At 42.3% G+C, this 13911-nt stretch overlaps 1 protein-coding gene across 13 annotated transcripts in view; it reads right to left on the minus strand.

The window, feature by feature from the left end:
• Window positions 1–13911, minus strand: part of LOC129865839 (neurexin-2-like) — a 1012026-nt gene that overhangs the window by 546864 nt on the left and 451251 nt on the right. For all 13 annotated transcript variants that reach the window (XM_055938878.1, XM_055938873.1, XM_055938874.1 and 10 more), the window contains one exon: window positions 3506–3944. In XM_055938878.1, the coding sequence (XP_055794853.1) occupies window positions 3506–3944 (439 nt within the window). The remainder of the gene's footprint in view (window positions 1–3505; window positions 3945–13911) is intronic.

Genomic DNA, 13911 nt, shown 5'->3' on the forward strand with positions numbered 1-13911 from the left:
CGAGAGGGCTGAGAGGTGTGTGAACAGCTTTAAGACAGGACTGAAAGAGAGGCAGGCCGAGAGGGCTGAGAAGTGTGTAGAGCAGCTTTAAGACAGGACTGAGAAAGAGGCAGGCAGAGGGGGTGGAGAGGTATGTAGAACAGCTTTAAGACAGAACTTAGAGAGAGGCAGGCAGAGAGGTCTGAGAGGTGTGTAGAACAGCTTTAAGACAGGACTGAGAGAGAGGCAGGCAGAGATGGCTGAGAGGTGTATAGAACAGATTTAAGACAGGACTGAGAAAGAGGCAGGCAGAGAGGGCTGAGGGGTGTGTAGAACAGCTTTAAGACAGGACTGAGAGAGAGGCAGGCAGAGATGGCTGAGAGGTGTGTAGAACAGATTTAGCCTGTTTGGGCTGCAGGGGCAGTATTGAGTAGCCGGATAAAAGGTGCCCATTTCAAACGGCCTCGTACTCAATTCTTGCTCGTACAATATGCATATTATTATTACTATTGAATAGGAAACACTCTCTAGTTTCTAAAACCGTTTGAATTATATCTGTGAGTAAAACAGAACTCCTTTTGCAGCAAACTTCCTGACAGGAAGTGGAAAATCTGAAATCGATGCTCTGTTCTAGGGCCTGCCTATAAATGGGCTTCATATATATCAGTATACATGCACTTCATACGTCTTCCACTAGATGTCGACAGGCGGTGAGAGAAGAAATGGAGTGTATAACTTGATCTGGGGTCGAATAAAAGCTCTCGGCATGACGTGTCACCAGTTTCCTGTTTTCTGGAGAGCGTGTGAAGGGACCTGGTTTTGTCTTCTGTAAAGCTGTCGTTATGGACGACTAATATCTCCGGCTTTGATTTTATTTGATACATGTGACAATATCATCGTAAAGTATGTTTTTTCAATATTGTTTTATTAGATTATTGAAATTTATTCGGGACGTTAAGCGTGTTGCGTTGTGTGCCTTTGTTCAGGAAGGAGAGCTTCGCGCCACTTTGCTAGCTTTCGTGCTAATTGACTGGAGAAGAGGACATTCTAAATCCAAACAACGATTGTTCTGGACAAAGGACCCCTTGTACAACATTCTGATGAAAGATCATTTTTGGGTACTCTCTCGCTATAACTAAGCTGTATGTCGTAATGAAGTCATTTTTAGAATTCTAACATGGCGATTGCATTAACTTCTTGCAACTATAGGGGGTGCTGTTTCAAATTAGCATAATTGTCTCTACAGATTAAACTGCCTAGTACTCAATTCTTTCTTGTACAATATGCATATTATTGTTATTATTGGATAGAAAACACTCTCTAGTTTCTATAGACGTTTGAATTATGTCTCTGAGTGAAACAGAACTCATTCTACAGCACTTTTCCTCCCAGTGTGAGAGATTTAGACATCTTGGCCTCTGGTTCCAGATCAGTTTTTAAAGTCTCTGTTAATCCTATGAGATACAAACACTGCCCACGCCTTCCTCTAGATGTCAGTAAGTGGTGACAATTTGAATGGAGTCTATTGCGCAATCACAGGCTCTATAAATGACCAAAGACCGGAAGTAGGATTCCTTTGGAGTCTGCGCTCAACGCAAGAAGGATATCTGACTGGCCTTTTTCCAAGTCTTGGTTTAGCCAGTAATATAGCGTCGGTCATGTTTTTACTCGTTATAGGTGTTAGAAACCTCATAATGTAGTTAATTTAAACCGTTTTGTAGCAATTTATATCCGTTTAGTGCGATTTTGAGGCATTGCTTTGTAATAGACTTTGAAGCTCCGGGCACGTTTCGGGGTCCCGGTCGTACGTTAGTGAGCATTTCGACGGACAAGTGGACATCTTTCGACCAAAAGAAGATTAGACCCAAGAAAGGATTCATTGCCCAAGAATCTGATGGGAGAACAGCTCATAGTAAGAACAATTTATGATGATAAATCGTGTTTCTGTCGAAATATGTTACACGCTTATGCTGCCATTATGTTTGCTATAGCTTCGCTTGGCGCAACCTGTATTGAAAAGTAAGGAAAATTAAAAAAATGTAATTCCGCGATTGTATTAAGAATTAAATTGTCTATCAATCGCTGTCCACCCTGTATTTTTTAGTCAAGTTTGTGAGTATTTATGTATAAGACTAGATCACTGTCTAACATGATGCACGACATTTTCTGACCAGCTGACCTACTTTTGTCATTGTCTAACCATGATTTTGGTGGCTAAATATGCACATTTTCGAACAAACTCTCTATGTATGTTGTAATATGATGTTACAGGAGTGTCATTTGAAGAATTCTGAGAAGGTTAGTGAAAAAATTTATATATTTTGGCGATGATTACGTTATCGCTCTCTTTGGCTAGAATCAATGCTCTGGTAATGTTTGCACATGTGGTATGCTAATATAACAATTTATTGTGTTTTCGCTGTAAGACACTTAGAAAATCTGAAATATTGTCTGTATTCACAGGATCTGTGTCTTTCGATTAGTGTATGCTGTGTATTTTTACGAAATGTTTGATGATTAGTAATTAGGTAATACACGTTGCTCTATGTATTTATTCTAGTCAGTTGTGACGGTGGGTGCAATTGTAAACTATGATATCTACCTGAAATATGCAAATTTTTCTAACAAAACCTATCCTATACCATAAATATGTTATCAGACTGTCATCTGATGAGGTTTTTTCTTGGTTAGTGGCTATCAATATCTTAGTTTAGCCGAATTGGTGATAGCTACTGGTGTTGAGAGAAAATGGTGGACAAGAAAAATGGTGATTTTTGCTAACGTGTTTATCTAATAGATTTACATATTGTGTCTTCCCTGTAAAACATTTAAAAAATCTGAAATGGTGGCTTTATTCACAGGATCTGTATCTTTCATTAGGTGTCTTGGACTTGTGATTTAATGATATTTAGATGCTACTATTTAATTGTGACGCTATGCTAGCGATGCTAATCAGTGTGTGGGGGGGTGGGGGGTGCTCCCGGATCCAGGGTAGAGGCTCGTTAGAGGTTAAGAACTAGTGTATCTATCATTTCCTATACAGTCGTCCATAACGGCAGCTAAACAGAAGGCAAATCCAGGTGCCTTCTCGCGCTCTCCAGAAAACAGGAAATGGGGGACACGTCATACAAAGAGCTTGTATTCCACTTCAGACCAAGATAAACACTCAATTTCTTTGTGGATGACGGAGAATGAGTATACATCACAGGACGTTGGTGGCCCCTTAATTGGGGAGGACGGGCTGGAGCGGAATAAGTGGAATGGTATCAAATTCATCAAACATATGGTGTATATGTGTTTGATGGCATTTAATTTGCTCCGTTTCAGCCATTATTATGAGCCGTCCTCCCCTCAGAATCCTCCACTGGTATACAGTACATAGTCTGTATTTATGTGCACATCTCCGCAACATAAGAGTACCTGGAAATATGTATAGTTGTTACAATGGCTTCCTAGCTTGTACATGCATATGTCATAAACGTAGAAAAGTACTAATGTACTGCTTTATAGATGTTCATATCCTCACCTTTCCTCCCTTCCCTCTGGAAGTCCACATGGCACCACTCCCCATCGTTCACCTTCTTATTACTGGTCTTCAGCTTGATACTCCCAGATCCCATGTCCATTAGCAGGTAGAGAAACCCATCCAACAGCTCCATGGCAAAGTAGTCTGACTTCATGTCCCGACCTGGTTTCTGCTCTTTAGGACCCTGGGTGCGCCCGTGGCTAAACAAGAGCAGGCCACTGGGTTCTGTGGTGCGGAAGTCGAAGGAGATGGAGCCTGTTTTCTTGGTGTTCCACTTGGGCAGGGCGATGAAGGACTCTGGGGACTCAAAGGTGACAGGGTCCAGTGCGGCCACATCCTCACAGCGGAAAACAAGATCTCCGTTCAGGCTGATTTTAGGGTCCCGCTCGATGGCTAGCCGGGAGAGTTCTAGCTTGAAGTCGTTATTCTTGTACACCACCTACAGGGAAAGGTGGAAGGCGATAGAAACATTTTCGTTTTAGTATTGTCAGCTGATGTTAACCTTCTGTATGCTGTGCTAGCAATCGTAGACCCCACATGAATGTGGGGAAGACAAATTATGCATACAAAGGCCTACTGCTTAGTTTTATATTGATAGGTTTGACAAAGACTACGCCCAACAATGCATCAGGGACTTTGAATGTGAATAAATATATAACACAATAGTCTTTGAAAACTGATGCTGTCTAGCTTTTCTTTGGATTTCTTGGAAAGAAAATGTGTCCATGATAGTTTACACTGCTTTACAATTCAAAATACACTTCACTCCCTTCACGTTGAATTTAGCATCTCAAGGTCTCTATGCCTAGAATTTTCAAAGGACTAACCGTAGACATTAAAAGAAGTGTGGCATTTGTTTGTGTGAATATGACTCATAGTTTAGCAAACTCAATTATTCACAATGGCACTCTGGGAGATCTCAAGTTGCAGTATGAAGGGAATAAAACAAGGGATAAGCTAGACGCCTACAGACTAATGCAAATTCCTGACAGACTTGATGATGAAAACTGTCTACATTGTCCTGGGTGTCTCCATTCATAATGTAAAGTATTAGGTGTTAAAGCTCTGGATAGTGTGTTAAGCTGTCTTCGGGTGTATTTTTCTCCTGCAGCTTTTTCTGATAGGTACATAGACCATGATGATTGCTGTCATCAGATAGATGTTGGAAAGGTGGCACACTGTGAAACCTCTATCTGAAAACACCTCTTCGACACAGGGTGAAGAGACAACAAGAGAGTGGGCTCTTGTCCCAGAGCCCACACCCAGTCTTACCACAGCTCTTAACGCACACACACACACACACACACACACACACACACACACACACACACACACACACACACACACACACACACACACACACACACACACACACACACACACACACACACACACACACACACACACACACACACACACACACACACACACACACACACACACAAACCACATTGACCACACGCAGGCTCCTAGACACACACACACAAGCCCAAACACTGTCCCCTGAAAGTAGTGCTTTTAGAGTCGTGTTAGAAAGATTCCCAGTCCAAGCACAGGCTCCAATTTCTTCTGTCGTATCAAGGCAGTGCAGAGATACTGCAAAGTCAGCAACAAAAATGGACCAGCTAAAATCTCAGGGTTCACTGAAATGATTTTTAAAACCCCCTAGAGTCAATTGACGCACCGGTGTGTAAATTTAAGTTACATAACAAATAAATCACCAGTAAAATACGCCAGTGTCGCACTTCCGCATCTGCGGTGAAGTTGCCAGAGCTAGAGCGGTGTTTGTCAGACCAGGAGACATCCCGGAAATCAGTCTTCTCACGAAATCATCTGTAGCGTCCGAACGGTTTGACTTACAAACCACCCCATTGTGGAAATGGCAGAGTCTCACATACACGATGGTGTTCTCCGTTTTACTCTATGACCCCACAAGTGTGCCTAAAAGTTTGTGGAATCTCTTTCCTTCGTAATGCGTTTGAGCCAATCAGTTGTGTTGTGACAAGATAGCGGTGGTATACAGAAGATAGCCCTATTTGGTAAAAGAGCCAAGTCTATAGTATGGCAAGAGCAGCTTAAATAAGCAAAGAGAAACGATAGTCCATCATTACCTTAAGAAAGTAAGGCCAATTTATACAGAAAATGTTAAGAACTTTGAAAGTTTCTTCAAGTGCAGTGGCAAAAACAATCATGCGCTATGATGAAACTGTCTCTCATGAGGACCGCCACAGGAAAGGAAGACTGTGAGAGAAAAATTCCGTACTCACCTGATTTATTTGATATGAATGGTTAACAATTAATATTGAACTAATAGTAAGACATTTCTGACCTACTAATGCTGTGTTTTTATGGTCTCCACTCTAGTTCCCTGCAGCTAATCTGGGCATATGGTTATTAGAGATAGCTTGAGCTGACAAATGAGTTAAAGACTGCATTACATAGACAAGATTGTGTTTTACTAGAGATAGTTTAGGAGTAGAACAATCCCTCATTGTCTCAAAATAATCCTTGCATTTGGGAAACTAAGTCAGGGTGGGGTTAAGACAACTCCCCCGTGCAGATAACAACAGGATGAACCCAGAGTGGCGTATGTTGCCCCAATCTGCATGGGAGGGGTGGAACCAACCATGACTAAGCATTCTTAGACCACCTTATAAAGAACTCTGCATTTGTGTAAAGGTTAGGCTACTTGGGCCAACAGTCAAGACTGTGGGGTTGACTAGTCTCATGATTGCAATAATTAATTTGTATTAAATAAAGATGATTGTTTGAAGAAATAACAAAGTCTCTCTCAGTATGAATTTCCAGGACAAGACCCAGAGTTACAGTACCTCTGTTGCAGAGGATAAGTACATTAGAGTAACCAGCCTCAGAAATTGCAGCCCAAATAAATGCTTCACAGAGTTCAAGCAACAGACGCATCTCAACATCAACTGTTCAGAGTTGTGCAAAGAAACCACTACTAAAGGACACCAATAACAAGAAGAGATTTTCTTGAGTCAAGAAACACATTAGACCGGTGGAAATCTGGACATTGGACATTAGACCGGTGGAAATCTGTCCTTTGGTCTGATGGATCCAAATTGTAGATTTTCGGTACCAATCGCCGTGTCTTTGTGAGACACAGAGTAGGTGAACGGATAATCTCTGCATGTGTGGTTCCCACCGTGAAGCATGGAGGAGGAGGTATGATGGTGTGGGGGTGCTTTGCTGGTGACAATGTCAGTGATTTATTTAGAATTCAAGCAACACTTAACCAGCATGGCTACCACAGCATTCTGCAGCGATATCCCATCCCATCTGGTTTGCGCTTAGTGGGACTATCATTTATTTTTCAACAGGTCAACGACCCAACACACCTCCAAGCTGTGTAAGGGCTATTTGACCAAGAAGGAGAGTGATGGAGTGCTGCAACAGATGACCTGGCTTCCACAATCAACTGACCTCAACCCAAATGAGATGGTTTGGGATGAGTTGGACCGCAGAGTGAAGGGAAAGCAGCCAACAAGCGCTCAGCATATGTGGGAACTCCTTCAAGAGTGTTGGAAAAGCATTCCAGATGAAGCTGGTTGAGAGAATGCCAAGAGTGTGCAAAGCTGTCATCTAGGCAAAGGGTGGCTACTTTGAAGAATCTAAAATCTAAAATATATTTTGACATTATGTTAAAGGTCCTCAAAGCACACACATCCCTGAGTACTCCTCTTTTCAGTTCACTGCAGCTAGCGACTGGAACGAACTGCAAAAAACACAGGACCGTTTTATCTCCATCTCTTCATTCAAAGACTCAATCATGGACACACTTACTGACATTTTTTGGCTGTTTCGCGTGATGTTTTTTGGGCTCTACCTTCTTGCCCTTTGGGCTGTTGTCTGTGCCCAATAGTGTTTGTACTATGTTTTGTGCTGCTAACATGTTGTCATGTCATGTTGCTACCATTCTGTGTTGTCATGTGTTGCTACCATGCTATGTTGTTGTCTTAGGTCTCTATTTATGTAGTGTTGTGGTGTCTCTCTTGTCGTGATGTGTGTTTTGTCATATATTTATATTTAAAAAATTATCCCAGACCCCATCCCTACAGGAGGCCTTTTGGTAGGCCTTCAATGTAGGACATACCTAGGTGTCTGGTTAGACTGTAAACTCTCCTTCCAGAATCACATTAAGCCTCTCCAATCAAAAAATTAAATCTAGAATTGACTTCCTATTTCGCAACAAAGCCTCCTTCACTCATGTCGCCCTCGTAAAACTGACTATACTTCCGATCCATGATTTCGGCGATGTCATTTACAAAATAGCCCCCAACACTCTACTCAGCAAACTGGATGTAGTGTATCACAGTGCCATCCGTTTTAACACAAAAGCCCCATATACTACCCACCACTGCAACCTGTACGCTCGCGGTCTGGCCCTCACTACATATCCGTCACCAAACCCATTGGCTCCAGGTCATCCATAAGTGTTTGCTAGGTAAAGCCCCACCTTATCTCAGCTCACTGGTCACCATAGCAGCACCCACCCGTAGACGCACTCCAGCAAGTATATTGCACTGGTCATCCCCAAAGCCAACACTTCCTTTGGCCACCTTTCCTTCCAGTTCTCTGCTGCCAATGACTGTAACGAATTGCAAAAATCTCTGAAGCTGGAGTCTTATATCTCCCTCTCTAACTTTAAGCATCAGCTGTCAGAGCAGCTTACCGATCACTGTACCTGTACACAGTCAATCTGTAAATAGCACACCCAACTACCTCATCCCCATATTGTTATTTATCCTCTTGCTCTTTTGCATCCCAGTATCTCTACTTGCACATCATCATCTTCACATTAATCACTCTAGTATTAATGCTACATTGTAATTATTTTTCACCTCTGTAGCCTATTTATTGCCTACCTCCCTACTCTTCTACATTTGCACACGCTGTACATAGATTTTTTAAACAAAAAAAAATGATTTTGTGTTATTGACTGTACATTTATTTATGTGTAACTCTGTGTTGTTGTTTTTGTCACACTGCTTTGCTTTATCTTGACCAGGTCGCAGTTGTAAATGAGAACTTGTTCTCAACTGGCCTACCTGGTTAAATAAAGGTGAAAAAAAAAATAAAAAAAAATAAAATTGTAAATAAGAATTTGTTCTTCAAACTGACTTGCCTAGTTAAATAAACGGTAAATATTTTTTTTTATAAATGTTAACACTTTTTTGGTTACTACATGATTCCATTATTATTCTTGTTATTTCACTGACGTCTTCACTACCCCCCAACGTCTTAGAAATAATTAAACATGACTACTGGAGAGTTCCTCAACTCACTTCTCCCATTTCAACATGTAATACAAGCAGCAATTCTCTGCCAGCAGCAAGTCTCTCCTTTCCCTCTCCTCCATAGCTCTACCCACCGTGAAACTGACCTATTTGTTTCTCTTTTTCATAGTTACAGCAGGCTTGGCTAACTCACTGAACGTTTGATTGAGCCTACCACGAGTGCTACTTAGGCAGGCGTTTGCACTTCCGGGACCATTTCATTGATTTTATTGCACCAGACATAGCTCAGGCAAGCCCAGCCAAAGTATTTAATAGAAAACAAATACTAATTGAGCCCAGGTCTGAACTCTGGCAGCTAAACTCCAGAGGTTGGGGATCCAACTTCTGTCCTGTGGACTTCACAATCTCGTCATTAGGATGGATTAGCGAGGCTAATAAGCTATGCTAACACTGTTTTGGCAGTCAACGAGCCAGCCACAGCAGACTTAACTCGAGGTGTTAGATACAGAGTGAGGGAAGGACAGGAAAAAGAAGGAGACGAGGATGAGGACGATCCCTCACAATGCTGGTATTGTGATGTCTGAGATGCCAGACCGAGCGAGTCAGGGGACACAGACAGTGATGAAAGCCTTCTTTCAGCCAAGCGGGCTATGAGACAATTCCTGTCTGGCGCTATTATAACACAGCCTGTAAGAGGGTGGCTGGCTTTATAAAGAGACACATTTCAGGATTCACTTCTTTTACAAGTCAGTGTGAGGTCTGTAGACATTACAGTACAGTAAAGTACAAGGGCAATAATCAAACTTTCAATGAACTTCAGCGAGTTTAGTGGTAAGACAGCCTCTGTGTCCGTCTGAACATTATTTCTAAGGTTAATGCTAAGATAACCCTTTTCTCACTTTCCTGAAGTTATTTAACGACTTTAGCCAATAGCTTTTGCCAGAATGTCTGTCTGAATCGATGACGTGTATCGGCTTAGGGTTTTCACTGTTCTGACGGCTAGCACTCTCGCTGGGCCATTCCTCTTCTTCAGGGTGACTGGATTGATTTGTTTTGTCATTGAGACACTCGGACAACCAAAGCAGCCGCTGCTGCAGTCCAGCAAGCAGCCAGCCTGCCGCAGACATAATCACTTTCACTGACACTCCTAGGCGCTGGGGACCTCGTGATAGGTGGGTGGAGGGGTGTGTGTGTGTGTGATTGTGTGTGTGTGAGAGAGAGAGAGAATTGGTGAGGGCACTAGAACAGTCTGCAGCGCCCGGACTCACCCTACTGGAATCTGAAGTCAAATGTCTACTGTTTGCTGATGATTTGGGGCTTTTGTCCCCAACCAAGGAGGGCCTACAGCAGCACCTATATATTCTGCACAGATTCTGTCAGACCTGGGCCCTGACAGTAAATCTCAGTAAGACAAAAATAATGGTGTCCAAAAAAGGTCCAGTTTCCAGGAACACAAATACAAATTCCATCTAGACACTGTTGCCCTAGAGCACACAAAAAAGTATAGATACCTCGGCCTAATCATCAGCGCCACAGGTAACTTCCACAAAGCTGTGAACGAGCTGAGAGACAAGGCAAGAAAAGCCTTCTATGCCATCAAAAGGAACATAAAATTTGACGTACAAATGTCTCAACATACAGTTATAGAACCCATTGCCCTCTATGGTTGTGACATTCTGGGGTCTGCTCACCAACCAAGAATTCACAAAATGGGAAAAACACAAAATTGAGACTCTGCATGCAGAATTCTGCAAAATATTCCTCTGCGTACAACATAAATACCAAATAATGCATGCAGAGCAAATTTAGGCCGATACCCGCTAATTATCAAAATCCAGAAAAGAGACGTTAAATTCTGCAACCACGTAAAAGGAAGCGATTCCCAAACCTTCCATAACAAAGCCATCACCTACAGAGAGATGAACCTGGAGAAGAGTCCCCTAAGCAAACTGGTCCTGGGGCTTTGTTCACAAACACAAACAGACCCCACAGAGCCCCAGGACAGCAAAACATTTCGACCTAACCATATCACGAGAAAACAATAAGATAATTACACATCGGAAAGAATTAACAAAAAAAATGAACAAACGGGAATACCATTTGGCTCTAAACAGAGAGTACACAGTGGCAGAATACCTGACCACTGAGACTGACCCAGAATTAAGGAACGTTTTGTACTACTCCGTGGGGCGACGCACAATTGGCATAGCGTCGTCCGGGTTAGGGAGGGTTTGGCCGGTCGGGATATCTTTGTCTCAGTATGTAAAAAAATAAAATAAATAAAATTTTTATAAAATGTATGCACTCTACTGTAAGTCGCTCTGGATAAGAGCGTCTGCTAAATGACTAAAAATGTAAAAAAACGTAAAAATGTACTATGTACAGACTCAGTGAGCATAGCCTTGCTATTGAGAAAGGTCGGTAGACCTGGGTCTCAAGAGAAGACAGGCTATGTGCACACTGCCCACAAAATGAGGTGGAAACTGAGCTGCACTTCCTAACCTCCTGCCAAATGTATGACCATATTAGAGACACATATCTCCCTCAGATTAGACAGACCCAAAAATAAAAATAAATGTAATCTAATTTTGATAAACTCCCATATCTATTGGGTGAAATACCACAGTGTGTCATCACAGCAGCAAGATTTGTGACCTGTTGCCACAAGAAAAGGGCAACCAGTAAAGAACAAACACCACGGTAAATACAACCTATATTAATGTTAATTTATTTTCCCTTTTGTACTTTAACTATTTGCACATCGTTACAACACTGTATATGGACATATGACATTTGAAATGTCTTTATTCTTTTGGAACTTGTGTGAGTGTAATATTTACTGTTCATTTTTTATTGTTTATTTCACTTTTGTTTATCCATTTGACTTACTTGGCAATGTAAACATATGTTTCCCATGCCAATAAATCCCCTTGAATTAAATTGAATTGAGAGAGAGGGAGAGGGAGAGGGAGAGGGAGAGGGAGAGGGAGAGGGAGAGGGAGAGGGAGAGGGAGAGGGAGAGGGAGAGGGAGAGGGAGGATGTTAGCCAAAATGTCATAACATTTCCTTGTGTGTGTTTAAGTGGGTTGTTGTAAGTGTCAATGTTATTTTCTTCAGGAAAACCGACGAGGATCATTTTGAAGAGGAATAATAATTGTGTTGCCTCTACGTGTTGTAGTTTACATACAGGTGTGATGTTTTAGCAGTATTCAACAGCTACTTCCTGTTCTGGGTTCAGAGAGCAGCAACCAGACTGCATTATAATCACCAACTCCTGCCAATGGATGTTTCTCTGTTACTTACAAGCCAGCTCAAACGCATAGGCCCAAACACACACGCACCCACGCACACACATACACGCATGCATGCTTGTACGCACACACACACACACACACAGTCACTCACTTACGCACGGACAGGCAATCATCCGACTCTCAACTAATTTCTCATTGTGGAGATACGAATTGGGAAGGCCACCCGCTGAGGTGCCTGAGTAAAATGTGTCTGAAATGAGGGGCGGAGCGGGAGGAGAGTTTGAGGGATCCTATCATCCTACCAAGGTGAGGCTCAAAAGAGCAGTGGAGAGATAGAGCGGGAATAAGAGAGGGATGAGAGGGGCCTTCTGCTAGTGTGGGAATCAGTCGAAGAAATCAATTTTTAATTTGGCTGTCATGATGGTATAGCTGGTGTATCAGCAACACTGGCATAGATTTAATTGCACACATGTCTGGAGAGAGAGGGAGAGGGGAGAGAGAGGGAGAGGGGAGAGAGTGAGAGGGGAGAGAGAGGGAAGAGAGAGGGAGAGGGGAGAGAGAGGGAAGAGAGAGGGAGAGGGGAGAGAGAGGGAGAGGGGAGAGAGAGGGAGAGGGCAGAGAGGGGAGAGAGAGGGAGAGGGGAGAGAGAGGGAATAGAGAGGGAGAGGGGAGAGAGAGGGAGAGGGGAGAGAGGGAAGAGAGAGGGATAGGAGGGAGAGGAGGGTGTGAAAGAGGGCAAGAGTAAGGTCACTCATTTCAGGAAACTAGGTATATGTTGTGCGTCACTACTTCACAGGAGAGACATTTGAACATACATATATTTTTTCAATCAAAATGCCTTCTGGAACATGTGAGCTTTCATGTGCCTTAATAACAAAACTTGCATTCCATCTGTAAATACGAATAAAATTGTTAAATTACAAGCCTAGTTGGTTTAGCCACAGAAAAAGGCAGTAACCTTCCCGCGAGCCATGATTAGCTGAACATAATGAGAGGCCTGGACATGCCGAGAGATGAGTTCGGATTGGTCTGCCATGTAGCAGGCTTCTGTTTACTTGAGCTTGTCAGTATGTGTAGTTAATCCTGTCTAACGCAGCTTTTTTTTAAAACATATGTTGTGTAGTGGAACTGCATAAGTGTTGCTCTCCACTTTCTGGAGGACTGAGTTTTGAAATCAGTGGAATTAGAGTATGATAGCTAAGAAGATGGAGAAAACACCTGTCTCCGGATTACATCTTCAAAATTCCCACATTCTCAAAAATAGAAATATTGTTAAATTATTCAAACTTTTAATTGACCAAGTGTCTCTCTGTGTTCCACAGTTTACATTCCATTCTCAAACACTACAGAGTATAGAGGCTGCGTATTTTACGACCGCTGTAAAACAGCCAACTTCCCACTCTCCCCCTCTAGAAAGAGCATGCTGTAGAGCGGACCCACTGTAACCTGATCCTTCCGATCGTCACAGGAGAGTCATGACAATGGCATCCATGAGAGAGGGAGAATCGTCCATCCATGTATATGGGTAAGATAGTCTAGCTAGCTACATACAGTGGTGCAAAAAAATATTAAGTCAGCCACCAATTGTGCAAGTTCTCCCACTTAAAAAGATGAGAGAGGCCTGTAATTTTCATCATAGGTACACTTCAACTATGACAGACAAAATGAGAAGAAAATAAATCTGAAAATCACATTGTAGGATTTTTAATGAATTTATTTGCAAATTATGGTGGAAAATAAGTATTTGGTCAATAACAAAAGTTTATCTCAATACTTTGTTATATACCCTTTGTTGGCAATGACAGAGGTCAATTGTTTTCTGTAAGTCTTTACAAGGTTTTCACACACTGTTGCTGGTATTTTGGCCCATTCCTCCATGCAGATCTCCTCTAGA

Source organism: Salvelinus fontinalis, chromosome 11 (assembly GCF_029448725.1).
Source record: "Salvelinus fontinalis isolate EN_2023a chromosome 11, ASM2944872v1, whole genome shotgun sequence".
NCBI lineage: Eukaryota > Metazoa > Chordata > Actinopteri > Salmoniformes > Salmonidae > Salvelinus > Salvelinus fontinalis.